Source organism: Bufo gargarizans, chromosome 3, assembly GCF_014858855.1.
Source record: "Bufo gargarizans isolate SCDJY-AF-19 chromosome 3, ASM1485885v1, whole genome shotgun sequence".
Lineage (NCBI taxonomy): Eukaryota > Metazoa > Chordata > Amphibia > Anura > Bufonidae > Bufo > Bufo gargarizans.
The window spans coordinates 66173890-66190908 of record NC_058082.1 but is presented as its reverse complement, the minus strand read 5'-3'; the positions used below and the strand labels follow the sequence as shown (position 1 = coordinate 66190908).

The 17019-nt window shown below is 42.1% G+C and overlaps 1 protein-coding gene across 1 annotated transcript in view; it reads right to left on the bottom strand.

Moving 5' to 3' along the window:
* The window catches only part of LOC122931114 (electroneutral sodium bicarbonate exchanger 1), a 287005-nt gene that overhangs the window by 103402 nt on the left and 166584 nt on the right, over positions 1-17019 (bottom strand). Inside the window, exon 6 of the mRNA XM_044285063.1 lies at positions 664-852. Within this exon, the coding sequence (XP_044140998.1) occupies positions 664-852 (189 nt within the window). The remainder of the gene's footprint in view (positions 1-663; positions 853-17019) is intronic.

The window sequence follows — 17019 nt, the reverse complement described above, 5'->3', positions numbered from 1 at the left end:
TAAATCTTGGTAAAAGTGTGGAGAATTGCTTCTTGGGTGCAGAATTCTTGTCCCGCAGAGTTTCTGACTGCTAAAATTGTTGAAGAGGGTGAATTATGGCGGATTAATTGAGCCAGTATATTAAGTGATTGATTACCCAGCTCAAACGCTGTCTGTTTCATAAAAAATAATTTCCGATCTGCTTTGTCCTTAAGTATTGCTAGGTGTTGTCTGCCCGCTTGGAGCCAAGCATTCCTGTTAGTATCCGTCGGGTTATGGATATTTTGCTGCTCCAGTGCAGTACATTGAGATTCCAGCATCATCTCCGAGAGTTTAGTATCTTTTTTATATATAGGATATACCGGAGTGTAGGGACCCGTGAAGAAACGCCTTTAAGGTATCCCACAACAGGGCTAGATTAGGCTCATCTGCATGTATTTCCAAGAACTCTTTTAGCTGATAAGAAGTCCCATCTGCTGAACCCAGAAGATTTGGAACACCTTTTTTTAGCCGGAATATCCCATTAATAAGCAATCCCATTCATTATTTATAGTGAAATTCGGTTTTTGAAATATTCAGGTTTTCAGTTTCTCAAGCAAAGGAAAGTGCATGGTGAAATCTTTCCAGGCATACATGATCTGTGTATAATTCTTATAATAACCAGCTGGTAACAGAGATACTTACTATTTTTGTCTAGTAAATGAGGCTCTGACTGCTTCTTACCAACTTCTGCGAAAGAGCGCACCATTGGAATGAGATTGTTACGTTTCTTCTCAATTTGATGGTGATGCTTTTTCAAAAGTGCTTCCTTTACCTTTACCCGAATATTATCTCCTAATTCCCCAGAAGAATCGTGATGATCCAAGATCATATCTGAAATTGTAAATGATAAAAAATTATATATATATATTGATACTGGATTTAAAAAAACACACTTTATAACACAGATCTGAACACAGTCCCCTAGTATTCACCCTTTAACCCTTGTACAGGCATCTGGACTTAAGTGCAAGGACACCACCAGTCTGCTACCTCCTGGAGTAGTCTCTGTGTGATTGACAGCTGACTCACAGAAGTCAGAGACACCATTGAGGGTTACCTAGGAGTCATGAAAAACCATAGTCAGGGACAGGCAAAGGTCAGGGCAGGCAGAGTATGTGCTTAACGGTAAACAGTGTGAGGTCAGGGCAAGCAGCGGAAGGTCAGGCATAGGTCAGGTCAGGTGGCAGAGGATCAGTGTACAGTAAACAGGCAGAGGTAGATACACGGGCAGACAACAGAAATACACACCTCTGTAGGAACTAGTAAGCTTTGGAACCTATTATTCAAGTATCCCAGACTACTGAAATACTTGAATAATAAGTTCCAATACATGCTCTGGCCCTTTAGGCTAGGGATACACGGCGAGATGTGTCGCGCAACATTTTTTATAATGATAGTCCATGGTGTCGCAACATGACCGTCGCAAAAAATCCATCCAAGTTGGATTTTTGTCCGACTGTCACGTCGCAGCATGTTGCATGTCGCAGTGTGAAACCACTGACTGTCATTACAAAAATGTCATGCAGCATTGAATGTCACATGACATGTCGCAGAGTAGTTGTTCCCTTTTTGTCACGCGACACATGTTGCAGTGTAACCCTAAAGGCAAAGAAGGATATGCCTTGCCCGCAAGCAGGCCGCAGTCTATATTGTGGGACAGAACAGACCTGGCAGCCGGAACCGCCAGGAAAATTACAGTGGGAGGCGGGTCAGGACCGCTGGGCGAGTTAAGCAGGGCAGCGCTGGCTCGCAGCCGCCTCTGTAACAAGCAGGATACACCATCCCTTTATAAGGTTGGAACCCCCTTTAATCATGCAGCCATGATTAATCCTTGGGACAGCTGCTTGTGCCATTCATGGTTATAATTTCTGCTGCTGTTAAAAAGTAAAATTGCTCAGTCACAGCAACCAACAGAGTATTTCCTCTCAACGTCTTTTGCCCTGGACTGTTAACACAAAATGCTAATTCACTGCTGTGGATTAATGCATAATTGCTTCTAAATCACAGAATGAGTCTCCCATATTTACTCCGAATTCCCTAAGGGTCCATTCACATGTCCGTGAGTGTTTTGCGGATCCGCAAATTGTGGATCCGCAAAACACAGACATCGGCAATGTGCATTTCGCAATTTGCGGACCACACATCGCCGGCACTATAATAGAAAATGCCTAATCTTGTCCGTAATTGCGGACAAGAATAGGACATGTTCATTATTTTTTTTGCGGAAACGGAAGCACGAATGCGGAAGTGCGGATCCGCAAATGCGGATGCGGACAGCTCATTCCGACCACATTGAAAATGAATGGGTCTGCACCCGTTCCGCAAAATTGTGGAACGGATGCGGGCCCATTTTCCGGACGTGTGAATGGAGCCTAATAGTTGAAAACAGATTTTCTAAACCAGACAACTCTTCTATGGCGGCCTTTCTATTGCATCAGCGTAAAAAAAAAAGAAGCAGCAAATGATGAATTCTAAATATCAGTTACGATGGCGTCTCAAACCACACCGGTAAGATCAAAGTATTTTTTGTGCATATTGTAAGTCCTGCAACATATATGGAAGAAATGTGTCAGATATAGTAGGCATAAATAAGTGACCTGAAAGTCATCTCCTGCCATACCCTACCTTACAAAGTCAAATTAACAGCAGATACCTTGAGAACATACTCTGTTATACAACTGCTATACACATGAACCCATGTTATCAACCAAAGGTCAACAATTGCATGGCCAGCAGAATCATCATCCACATACAACAGCATGGTCAGCAGGCCAACAACGTAGAAGAATGCTCTTAGTTTTGAGAGAAGGACATTACGCAAGTGTAGGATATTTATGGAGTCTCTTGCCATTTTCAGCTTTATGCTATTCTTAATGAATGTTTCTCGGACACTAAAGCCACTGGTCACTTCCCTCGCTGAATGGCCACGTTGGCTTTGCGCAGTTTGTAAGAAAAGGCAGTAGTCTGTGTGAGAGCGGGTATAAGGAGCATAAATCACTAGGTATAGATAATGAAAAAGATACTGCTGGTATCCCTTTAGAGAAAGTGCAAACACAACAAGCAAATAAGTCCACAAAGGAACAAGTCCTTTGAAAGGTCGCCCAATATCCCTGACACAAAATTGCGGGCTATATCTTGATCAAGTTATGAGGGAATTCGTCCTGTCCCTAGCATCGTACATGAGGGACACAATGGATTTCTTGAACAAAATAGAAATGCTGGTGCTGGACTCCTACTGTCTACTTGCCAGTATAGATGTAGAATCTTTGTATAGTAGTATCCAGCAAGGATAGACAAGGGACTTCTGGGAGTAGCACACTATCTAGGCACAAGAGGGACATTTTTCAATGCCCTCAACCATTTTGTTATGACCCTGCTTGAGTTTATTTTGAAGCACAATTTTTTCTTGTTCAATGGGCAGTTCTACTACCAGCTCAGGGGGACGGGTGCCCATGTGCCCCTACATATGCAAATCTCTTCCTGGGCTGGTGGGAGGACAACATAGTGTTTCCCGCCCACAGGACCTGTTGGAACAAAAAGATTACCTTTTGGACAAGGTATATAGATGACGTTTTTGTGCTTTGGAGTGGAAACAAGGAAGAGTTTACCAGGTTTGTTAAGAAGAATGAAATAGGCCAGAAATTCACGTTCGAAATGCAAACTGAACAGATTAATTTTCTGGACGTGAAGGTTTGTAAACAGGGGGATAGACTTATGACCACCATTTTTAGAAAACCTACGGCAACCAATACAATTCTGCACTGGGAAAGCCATCATCCTGTCCCTAAAAAAAACAAGGGATCCCGAGAGGCCAGTATTTGCGTGTACGTAGGAACTGTTCCAATATGAACAATTTATATTTGGAATCCAAAAAGTTACTATTGGACAGGGGTTACCCGAAGCCCACCCTAAGACAGGTGTTTTAACACACATTGACCACGAATAGGGAGACTTTCCTCTCCCCTAAAAAATCTGCGGAGGGTGAACAGACATTGACTCGTCTTATCTCTACATATGACGTGGCCAATGTAGAAGTAAGAATGATCTTGAAGAAATACTGACCAATATTACAGATTGACTCCAATGTGGAAAGATACATCTCTTTCTTTCCAAGTGTAACATACCACAGGGGCAGGAGCCTAAGGGATTGATTGGTACATAGCCACCATGTCCTCCCTGTGGCACCTGGGACGTGGCTGGACTGTCGACCTTTGGGGATGTTTAAATGTGGGGCTTGTAAAGCCTGTGCCTTCATTTCTGTGTCCAAAACCATCACATGCTCAGCCACTAGCAAAACTTATACCATCCGTGATTTTGTCAATTGCAGGAGCAAAGGGGTTATCTATATCTGTCAATGCCCCTGTCCCAAGGATTATATCGGGAAGACATTTAGGGAACTCAGAAAAAGGGTATGCGAGCATGTGAATGACATCAGGAAGAAAAGCATTACACCTGTTGCTATGCATATTAACGACCATCATGGTGAGAACCCCCAGGTTAAAATTCTCAGCCCTCGAACTTGTCCCCGTCTCTCCTAGGAAGGGGGATTGGGACAAGAAAATTCTCCAGAGAGGCCGAATAGATATACAGATGCAGATCACAGGCACCCTCTGGCCTTAATGAGAGGCTGACCTTCACCTGCTTTATATAGTGGATTATTGTGCTAAGGGCTTTGGGAGTTTGCTTTTCACAGGTTTCCCCCCCTTTTTGTGATTGAAAAACCTCTTCTGTTTATTAATGATAGTCCGAACTGGTCATGAATTCATAAAGCATTCATATAAAATGATATTTGGGTGTTAATAATCTTAGGCACCCTCCACATGTTTTTATGTACCTGACTATTCTTATCTAGTTGCTTTTTCAGGTATTCTACAACTGTTGTGTTTGCGTTGCAAAATGTTGTGGCAGTAATATGAGGTATGCCCTGTAGCGGGAGAAATTGTCCCCTTTCAATAATAGGAGATATTTACCCCTCCCTCTATATGACAGGAGCAAAATATAGCGGTGTATGGTCATCAAGCAGGGGGCTCTCTCCCCTATTATCTTTAATGCTCCACCTCCTATCTCCCTATCGGCATAGCTGTAACGCATGCGGTGCATTGAACCGGAAGCGACGTGTGCGTTCCAGGAGACTGGAAGGGGAGCCACCGCGTGTGCTTCACGAACCGGAAGCACCGTCATCCTCGCTCCGTGATGCGCGGTTAATTAGCTTGCCTTTTTTCCTCCCACCCCGTGTGAGTAACCATTGTGAGACAGTGACGGGTCTCAAGCAGGGTAGAGGCAAGGAAGGGGTGGATAGTTCGGTCCACACCCCTATTCCACCACAGGCGAGACCAGCTGGAAGTAATCAGGCTGGCACAAAGCACCTCCCAAAGTGTCAGCAAGGAGAGTGCGTTGCCTGTGGACAGAGGCCTGGAGGCTCTGTCAGTGTGGTCCAAGCCAGGAGGGCTGAGTGACCACGATTCCCCAAGAGACACTGGACTGGAGACAGTGGGCGTACTGTGCTCTGTACAGCCAGGAGGCTGTGGGACATTGGCTCAGAAAGCCGCACGTGTTCACAGGGTGTGAACAGGGTCTTAGGTGAGTCAGGGATCTATTTGTTTAGTTAGAGCCTGGACGGGCGAGTGTTTATTATTTTGTCATTTTGTTGTTGCTGGTGTTGCGCAATAAATGCACTGTTTGGACATTATATCCGTGTCTGGTGAAGTAACCTGTGAGAATGACCCCCGAAGAAGAGCTAATCCCCCACACCATATAGTAGACGTGTATATTTATAGGTCTTCTTTTTGTAGGTGGTGTTTCTTCTCTACCAGAGCGGGGAGGATGTGATGTAATCAGCCCTCTTTTTGGTGTACTCAGCTTTCATCATAAGGTCTGCCTATTTTGCATTATCTGTTAATGGAATGTTATCAGGTTTGACTGTTATCAGTTATTTTCCCTGGACGAAATATGGTACCACTATGATTTTTATGTACTCAGCTACTATGTCTATATGTACTCAGCTGCAATATGGTACCGCTATGACTTATATGTACTCAGCTATTATCTTTTTATGTATTCAGCTTCTATCAATCCCCTGAGGAACCCTGTGAGGGGGAAACGCATTGGGATGTGATTACCAATTAATTACTATTAAGGGGTACATTGTGACTATCCTTTCTATCTACCCTTCTTTGAGGGGAACTTTTTCTAGCTAGGGATTCCCAAGGTCAGATAAGGCAGGAACGGAACAGGGAAATTCCACCTTCTCCCCTGAATTTATAATACCCAGACCTCCCATTTCTGCAACTATCATTGCCCTGGTAAATTGCCTTTATCTCTGATATTTATACATTCCATCACTGGGTCCTTCCAGTGGATGTGATACGCTCAGTGGTAGTTGGGCTATATCGTTGCCTTTGCATTCTTGTATTCACCTTGATTTGTAGAGTGCATTTTATCATAATTAAATAAAAAGTTAATTTTTAAGGGTATAAGGAGCAGTCTGTGTAGGACATGGGAAGTATTCTGTGAGAGGGATGGTGGACTATAGATGTCGGCTCATTGGAGTAACTTCGGCTCATTGGAGCCAATACATTCCAATACTGTACGGAGCTCCTGCTCCATACAGTATTAGAACAAAGTTTTATGCAAATCGACTTTAGATGCTTTTTTCATAGACATCAATGCATTACAATTGGAGTCAATGAGAATTACACTTAGGAACTAATGTGTGGCAGCCTCAAATCATTCAGGAGGACCGAGGCTGCCACAAATCCATCCGGCTACCCCAATCCTCTCTAGGGTGAGCCAGTGCACAGCCGGGAGTGCGCGCTCCTGGTTTTTCATCTCACAGATGCTGTGTTCACATTTGACCACGATCGGATACATTAGCCCCAGGTGTCTGCTGTTTAAACCATCTTCAAAGTCCCGACCGCCAAAGTATAGGGAAGGGAATGGGTTAAATATCACAAAACCGTATTTGAAATCCCTGTAATATATATATATATATATATATATATATATATATATAAGTATAAAAATCTACCGGCAGCACCACCTATGGAAAAATTGGGTGCAGAGTCCAAGGATGGCAACTGGAGCTTACCCACAATAGACAATGGAAAAAATTGGATAGCACTCCAGACGGTATCTTCGGTAAAGCAGATAAAGTTTAATCACCCATGTGGTGGCAGCAAAAAAGCAACGTTTCGGCTCTACATGAGCCTTTCTCAAGCAATGACAAAAAATGTAAAGCCAGCATATATCAGTGAGTCAATTAAATCAATTGTGTAACCATATAATTGATACTTAATAAACATCAATGTACAAAAATATAAATACAATTACAAAATAGTCATCATAATGATCATTGTTAAAGTGACAAGTGCATACAGTGTATAAAGTGCATAATGGGGCTGACAGTCCTATGTTATAATCTAAAATCCATAAACACTATCAGCTGTTCATAGTTCGTCCATGATTACTCATAAAACATTAATTGTGCACATATGTGATGGGGTATGATAATGAGAAAATACCTGAGAGAGTGATAGAGCCCACATATACTATCGCGCTATTCAGCGCGTCTCCCTGATGCAAGTGCGCATGTCCCGGTCGCATATCAAACGTCAGAGCACGTCCGAGCGGCACCACGTTTGTTAGAGATGTCGCTCCTAAGTGACGTCACAGGCACATAGCGATGCCTTCTGCCAGGTCATATGTGGTGTCACTGGAGTGAGGAAGCGCATGTGCAGTTCCAACTTTGATGCCTATAGCCACCATCGTATTCAAGGGAATGCAGCCAATCTATATTCTTTACTGCATTGATTACTATGTGCATACTAAGTTCCATGATCGATCACAGTGGATGTATTCCACTTAACACAGCCAAGTAGGAAGGTCCCCACTTTTCCAAGATGGGAAACCAACCTCTTTGTGTGCCCATGATGCTGGCAGCACGCTAATGCCATCAGCACCATCGGTCGCATACTTGCTGCAGCTCGTGACCTAGAGGGTTCTCCTCAATCATAAATCAGAACAAGAAAATCGATATTTGGGCAATCAACATTCCATTTGCATGTTCAAGATTAATCCTTTTGATATGCTATCGGGACAATGACACCAATACACAAGAAAAATAAAAGGTTTGAAAATCCAAACAAATACTTGGTAGGCTCCTCATCCACCTCCCAGGTGCAACATTATTACTTCAAGTCTTCCCCCGGAATTCCAGTGTATCTGAAATGATATGTAATATTAGTGATACAAGTGACATCCAGAATACATAAAAATCTTGTTTTACACGTTTCTATAATATTTTTGTTCTTATTTTTTATTTTTTATATTTTATATAAAGTTTACATTTTTTATATAACATTTTTTGTCAGTATACATGTCCTCTGCAGGAGAATATTTGAATACATCAGAGGCAACACATCAAAGGGCACCCTACTCTCCTCAGATTCCTCCTCCATACCTATAGTCAATGTTCAGGCCATTGGGTTGTAGACTATTTAAAGTCCGAATCCAAAATGACTCTCTCTTTTTGAGCAATATGATACGATCCCCACCCCTGCGAGGCATTGGTATCTGATCAATGATCCAACATCGCAGGTCCTTTTCATTGTGTTTTTTGAGTGAAAAGTGTCTTGGCACAGGAAGATCAGTACGACCCTTCCTGATGGTGAATCTATGGTTGTTGAGTCTTGTTTTTAAATCAGTGGAGGTTTCCCCTACATACAATGTCTGGCAGGGGCAGGAGAGCACATATACCACAAAAGTAGAGTCGCAAGAGAGATGGAATTTAATAGGGTATATAATGCCTGTACTGGGATGTGTGAAGACCCTAGATCTACATATAAATCGACAATTGACACAATGCAGGCACGGGAAGACTTGAAGTAATAATGTTGCACCTGGGAGGTGGATGAGGAGCCTACCAAGTATTTGTTTGGATTTTCAAACCTTTTATTTTTCTTGTGTATTGGTGTCATTGTCCCGATAGCATATCAAAAGGATTAATCTTGAACATGCAAATGGAATGTTGATTGCCCAAATATCGATTTTCTTGTTCTGATTTATGATTGAGGAGAACCCTCTAGGTCACGAGCTGCAGCAAGTATGCGACCGATGGTGCTGATGGCATTAGCGTGCTGCCAGCATCATGGGCACACAAAGAGGTTGGTTTCCCATCTTGGAAAAGTGGGGACCTTCCTACTTGGCTGTGTTAAGTGGAATACATCCACTGTGATCGATCATGGAACTTAGTATGCACATAGTAATCAATGCAGTAAAGAATATAGATTGGCTGCATTCCCTTGAATACGATGGTGGCTATAGGCATCAAAGTTGGAACTGCACATGCGCTTCCTCACTCCAGTGACACCACATATGACCTGGCAGAAGGCATCGCTATGTGCCTGTGACGTCACTTAGGAGCGACATCTCTAACAAACGTGGTGCCGCTCGGACGTGCTCTGACGTTTGATATGCGACCGGGACATGCGCACTTGCATCAGGGAGACGCGCTGAATAGCGCGATAGTATATGTGGGCTCTATCACTCTCTCAGGTATTTTTTCATTATCATACCCCATCACATATGTACACAATTAATGTTTTATGAGTAATCATGGACGAACTATGAACAGCTGATAGTGTTTATGGATTTTAGATTATAACATAGGACTGTCAGCCCCATTATGCACTTTATACACTGTATGCACTTGTCACTTTAACAATGATCATTATGATGACTATTTTGTAATTGTATTTATATTTTTGTACATTGATGTTTATTAAGTATCAATTATATGGTTACACAATTGATTTAATTGACTCACTGATATATGCTGGCTTTACATTTTTTGTCATTGCTTGAGAAAGGCTCATGTAGAGCCGAAACGTTGCTTTTTTGCTGCCACCACATGGGTGATTAAACTTTATCTGCTTTACCGAAGATACCGTCTGGAGTGCTGTCCAATTTTTTCCATTATATATATATATATATACACACATACACACACACAGTGGGATGCGAAAGTTTGGGCAACCTTGTTAATCGCCATGATTTTCCTGTATAAATTGTTGGTTGTTACGATAAAAAATGTCAGTTAAATACAAACCGGATTCCCAAAAAGTTGGGACACTAAACAAATTGTGAATAAATGAATGCAATGATGTGGAGATGGCAAATGTCAATATTTTATTTGTAATAGAATGTAGATGACAGATCAAACGTTTAATCCGAGTAAATGTATCATTTTAAAGGAAAAATACGTTAATTCAAATTTTCACGGTGTCAACTAATCCCCCAAAAGTTGGGACAAGTAGCAATAAGAGGCTGGAAAAAGTAAATTTGAGCATAACGAAGAGCTGGAAGACCAATTAACACTAATTAGGTCAATTGGCAACATGATTGGGTATAAAAAGAGCTTCTTAGAGGGGCAGTGTCTGTCAGAAGCCAAGATGGGTAGAGGATCACCAATTCCCACAATGTTGCGCAGAAAGATAGTGGAGCAATATCAGAAAGGTGTTACCCAGCGAAAAAGACTTTGCATCTATCATCATCAACTGTGCATAACATCATTCGAAGATTCAGAGAATCTGGAACAATCTCTGTGCGTAAGGGTCAAGGCCGTAAAACCATACTGGATGCCCATGATCTCCGGGCCCTTAAACGACACTGCACCACAAACAGGAATGCTACTGTAGAGGAAATCACAGAATGGGCTCAGGAATACTTCCAGAAACCATTGTCAGTGAACACAATCCACCGTGCCATCCGCCGTTGCCAGCTGAAACTCTACAGTGCAAAGAAGAAGCCATTTCTAGGCAAGATCCACAAGCTCAGGCGTTTTCACTGGGCCAGGGATCATTTAAAATGAAGTGTGGCAAAATGGAAGACTGTTCTGTGGTCAGAAGAGTCACGATTCGAAGTTCTTTTTGGAAATCTGGGACGCCATGTCATCCGGACCAAAGAGGACAAGGACAACCCAAGTTGTTATCAACGCTCAGTTCAGAAGCCTGCATCTCTGATGGTATGGGGTTGCATGAGTGCGTGTGGCATGGGCAGCTTGCATGTCTGGAAAGGCACCATCAATGCAGAAAAATATATTCAGGTTCTAGAACAACATATGCTCCCATCCAGACGTCATCTCTTTCAGGCAAGACCCTGCATTTTTCAACAAGATAATGCCAGACCACATTTTGCATCAATCACAACATCATGGCTGCGTAGGAGAAGGATCCGGGTACTGAAATGGCCAGTCTGCAGTCCAGATCTTTCACCTATAGAGAACATTTAGCGCATCATAAAGAGGAAGGTGCAACAAAGAAGGCCCAAGACGATTGAACAGTTAGAGGCCTGTATTAGACAAGAATGGGAGAGCATTCCTATTTCTAAACTTGAGAAACTGGTCTCCTCGGTCCCCAGACGTCTGTTGAGTGTTGTAAGAAGAAGGGGAGATTGTCCCAACTTTTTGGGGATTTGTTGACACCATGAAATTATGATTCAACATATTTTTCCCTTAAAATGGTCCATTTTCTCAGTTTAAACTTTTGTTCCGTGATTTATGTTCTATTCTGAATAAAATATTAGAAGTTGGCACCTCCACATCATTGCATTCAGTTTTTATTCACGATTTGTATAGTGTCCCAACTTTTTTGGAATCCGGTTTGTATATCATATAGGAGACACACACAGTGATATTTGAGAAGTGAAATGAAGTTTATTGGATTTACAGAAACTGTGCTATAAAATTGTTTAAACAAAATTAGGCAGGTGCATACATTTGGGCACTGTTGTCCTTTTATTGATTTCAAAACCTTTAGAACTAATTATTGGAATTCAAATTGGCTTGGTAAGCTCAGTGACCCCTGACCTACATACACAGGTGAATCCAATTATGAGAGTATTTAAGGGGGTCAATTGTAAGTTTCCCTCCTCTCTTAATTTTCTCTGAAGAGTAGCAACAAGGGGTTCTCAAAACAACTCTCAAATGCCCTGAAGACAAAGATTGTTCACCATCATGGTTTAGGGGAAGGATACAGAAAGCTGTCTCAGAGATTTCAGTTGTCTGTTTCCACAGTTAGGAACATATTGAGGAAATGGAAGACCACAGGCTCAGTTCAAGTTAAGGCTCGAAGTGGTAGACCAAGAAAAACCTCGGATAGACAGAAGCGACGAATGGTGAGAACAGTCAGAGTCAACCCACAGACCAGCACCAAAGACCTACAACCTCATCTTGCTGCAGATGGAATCACTGTGCATCGTTCAACCATTCGGCGCACTTTACACAAGGAGATGCTGTATGCGAGAGGAAGCCTTTTCTCCACCCACAGCACAAAAAGTGCCGCTTGAGGTGGGCTAAAGCACATTTGGACAAGCCAGCTTCATTTTGGAATAATGGACTGATGAAACTAAAATTGAGGTATTTGGCCATAACAAGGGGCGCTATACATGGAGGAAAAAGAACACAGCATTCCAAGAAAAACACCTGCTACCTACAGTAAAATATGGTGGTGGTTCCATCATGCTGTGGGGCTGTGTGGCCAGTGCAGGGACTGGGAATCTTGGCAAAGTTGAGGGACGCATGGATTCCACTCAGTATCAGCAGATTCTGGAGACCAATGTCCAGGAATCAGTGACAAAGCTGAAGCTGCGCCGGGGCTGGATCTTTCAACAAGACAACGACCCTAAACACTGCTCAAAATCCACTAAGGCATTTATGCAGAGGAACAAGTACAACGTTCTGGAATGGCCATCTCAGTCCCCAGACCTGAATATAATTGAAAATCTGTGGTGTGACTTAAAGAGAGATGTCCATGCTCGGAAGCCATCAAACCTGAATGAACTAAAGATGTTTTGTAAAGAGGAATGGTCCAAAATACCTTCAACCAGAATCCAGACTCTCATTGGAACCTACAGGAAGCGTTTAGAGGCTGTAATTTCTGCAAAAGGAGGATCTACTAAATATTGATTTCATTTCTTTTTTGTGGTGCCCAAATTTATGCACCTGCCTAATTTTGTTTAAACAATTATAGCACACTTTCTGTAAATCCAATAAACTTCATTTCACTTCTCAAATATCACTGTGTGTGTCTCCTATATGATATATATAACTGACATTTTTTTATCGTAGCAACCAACGATTTATAAAGGAAAGTCATGACGATTAACAAGGTTGCCCAAACTTTAGCATCCCACTGTATACACTGTCCAGGAGCTGTACTATTATTGGCCTAAGTGTTTGCATTACATGTGACTACAACCCCCCTCATCCATAGGACAACACCCATGTGTAGCAGTGCATGGGTGAATTCCTATGGATGAGGGGGTTATAGTCACATTGAATATAAAACACTGTCCAGGGATTGTACCATAATTGACCTGTGTATATTAAATGTGACCATAAGCCCCCTCATCTATAGGAACACACCCATGTACTGCAGTACATGGGTGTATTCCTATGGATGAGGGAGGTCACTGGACAGTGTTTATGTTATATGACTATAACCCCCCTCATCCATAGGTATGCATCCATGTACTTCACATGCTTTGGTTGAAAATATATTTTTTTTTCCTCCTCTAAAACCTGCAGTGTGTCTTATATTCAGGTAGGTCTTATAAAGTGAAAAATACAGTGTTATATATATATATATATATATATACATATATATAAATCACACCTTGCAGTTGCAGCACATCACATGCGTGGCACTGTCCGTATGCAATCGTTTCAATGTAGTTCTATTTCCGACTTGGCCGACATGCTTATTATGATTCTGTCCTTCATACTTTGGATATGTTGTGCTGCCTTTTATACTGTATTTTACTGCCTTATGTTAATAACAAAGTCTATTTTGTGGCTTTCGCATCACTGCAGACTGACTAGCTATTATTTAGTCACTTTAAATACATTTATATGAAACACGGTACAATGTGTGCATTAAGCTTCAACTACACATCGCAATACACAAGTGAGTCTTCAAAGAAGATGCTGGATCACATTAAAGGATTTGGATAATCTCCCCAAGGCCACTTATTACAGTCTCCAAGCCTACAAAGAAGCAATCAGTTGTCTTGCTTTGATAATTTTTTTTCTATTCTGTGCTCAAAATAGCAAACATACTCCCTGTTCTGCACAGAAACATCAAAATGGACCTCTGTACTCCCGGCATGGTGCATCAACATAAAACCTACAAATAAAGATATACACTGATGTCCGCGCTGCCATCTCACACATCTAACCTCTTAGCATCCCTGACATGTCTGTTCTTGGAAACCACCGCTTTCCCCATAAGGATGCTGGAGCTTTATTTCTCTGTTATTTCTCCTGGAGGGGAATGGGAACACCCAGTTGTCCATTTATTACTGTATTTCAAGGAGGAATAATACAGTAACGGCACTATTCAGAATTGCAAGAAAAGGTGCTTCAGAATTATTTCATGAGGAGTACAATAACCTATTAAGCCTACTCTCACACTCGCTATTTCGGGCATGCAATACTTTTCGGGCATGCAATATAAAAGTCGGGCATGCAATACTTTTAGTCCGGTGGTCTCTCGCCGCGCTGCGCCGAAGCTCCGCCCCCGTCCCCATTATAGTCAATGAGGACGGCGCGGCGGTCCGGCGAAATAGCGTCAGGACGGATCCGTCCTGCCGCTACTGTGAAAGTAGCGTAAAACAGACATGTCAGGAGAGCTGGGAGGTTGTGTTGTAAACCTTTATATGTCTTTCATTTTCCTCAAAACCTTATATGTATGAGTATGTTAGGATTAAAAAAAATTTAGTTTATTTAAAGTTTTAACCCCTAAAGGTCTAAGCCGATTTTAGGTTTTTTTTCCGCCACACATTCTAATAGCTGTAACCTTTTAGGTTAAATGCATACGATCAGGATTTTCCACGTGGATTTGTGTGTGGAAAATCCGCACCATAGGTCATATACATTGAAATTCTCAATGCACACGATGCAGATTTTTTCCATGCGGATTTTGACCTGTGGTGCGGATTTTAAAATCCGCAGCATGTCAATTTATTTTATTTTTCCTGACCAGATTTCCTTCACTCACTTCACTGCACTGAATCCACACCAATTGATGTGGATTGACCGCACAGATTTGCCTGCGAACACCTGCGGATTTCAGTGTGGATTCTCCGCACATGAATCCTGACTGTGTGCATGTACACTAAACTTCCCATTCACATAGCCATAGGAGGACTTATTTTTTGTGGGACAAAATGCATTTTTTTATGGCACCATGTAATTTACCATGTTTTGTATTGGAAAACAGGTAAAATAAAAATGATCTAATGTCCTTATTCTGTGGGTCAATACGATTATGGCGATACCAAACTTGTATAGTTTTTATTTTGTTTTATTAATTTAAATTTTTTATTTTTTTATTTCTGTCTACAGAGCTGTATGAGGCAGGGGCGTAACTACTATAGCGGCAGACCATGCGACTGCTATGGGGCCCAGGGCAAGAGGGGGCCCAGTTGGGATCATCCAGTCTTCTACTGGGGGTGAAAACTTAGTCTGGACTCTACCATCTAAAGCAGGGATCAGCAACCTTTGGCACTACAGCTATTGTTAAACTACAACTCCCAGCATGCTCCTTCCACTTGTGTGGGAGTTTAGAGAACAGCCAAGCAAGTGTGCATGATGGGAGATGTAGTTTCACAAACACATGGAGTGCCAGAGGTTGCTGACCCCTGATCAAAAGGAACACGTTTTAGCAAATAAGGCAGTAAAAAAAAAAAATAAAAAAAAAAATAAAAAATTGGTTTAGGCAGAAACCCTTCTGTCCTGTGTAGGGGCCGGGTTTGGTCCTTGCTATGGCGCCCTTACTTTTCCATGTACGCCACTGGTATTAGGGCTTGTTTTTTTTTTGTGGGACAAAGTGTAGTTTTTATTGGTGCCATTTTTGGCGTATGTACAACTTTTTGATTACGGTTATTCCATTTTTGGGGGGACAAGGTGACAAAAAAAGGCAAATTGTTTATTTTTAATTTTTTTCCTTTGCGGCGTTTACTGCACAGTAAAACTATTTAAATATTTTAGTAGTTTTGACATTTTGAGGGTGAAATTTCAGGATGAACCTAAAATGCACTCTAACCTTTGCCGGTGAACTTCTTCTCTATACTTTTGAATGCACATGAACAACTGTTCAATGTTTCAGTACTTTTTGCACAACTTGCTGTTCTCTAACAAGGAGCTTAACGGCAAAATTCACAACATCCTTGAATCGCCCAATAATATTCCCTGTTCAATCAGAATTGGTATTTAAAACAGTTCTCCTCATCATGCTGTTCACATTTTGACACCATGAGACCAGGACGACACATAATAATTGATCAACAGTCCCTCGCTACCGAGAGATTGGAAGAGTCACAGAAAGGCATGAAGTGGACGTCTTTAGCCACATCCCAAACGAATGACCGTTTCTTTGTGAAAAATGCCCTGCGGAAACGGATGATAAATGCCACACAACTCCAGGCACATTTAAGGGAGGTGAGAGGCAACCAAGTGTCATGTTAGACTATTCGAAACCATTTACATCAGCATGTTTCGCCTGCTAAACGACCTGACCACACCACCAGGCATAGGCATCATCGTCTTGCATGGGCCAGGGAGCATCTACGCTGGACAAGGGACCAGTGGGCCTCAGTGCTGTTCATTGATGAAAGTCGATTCACGCTGAGCAAAAATGATGGCCACCAATGATATTGGGGATGTCAAGGAGAGTGCTATGCATCAGCCACTGTTTGCCTCGGGTGGTCAATACAGAACTGCCCTAAACTTTGTGAATGGCACAGTGACAAGCCCATACTACTTGAATATATCATTAATCCAGCCACTGTGCCTCTGCATGACCAACACAGGCCTAATTTATTCTTCATGGACGACAATGCACCAGCTCATTGGGGAACGGCTTCTGAAAACTGGGGTACCTCAAATGAAGTGGCCTGAACTTTCTTCAGACCTAATCCCATTGAAAACCTATGGGATCAGCA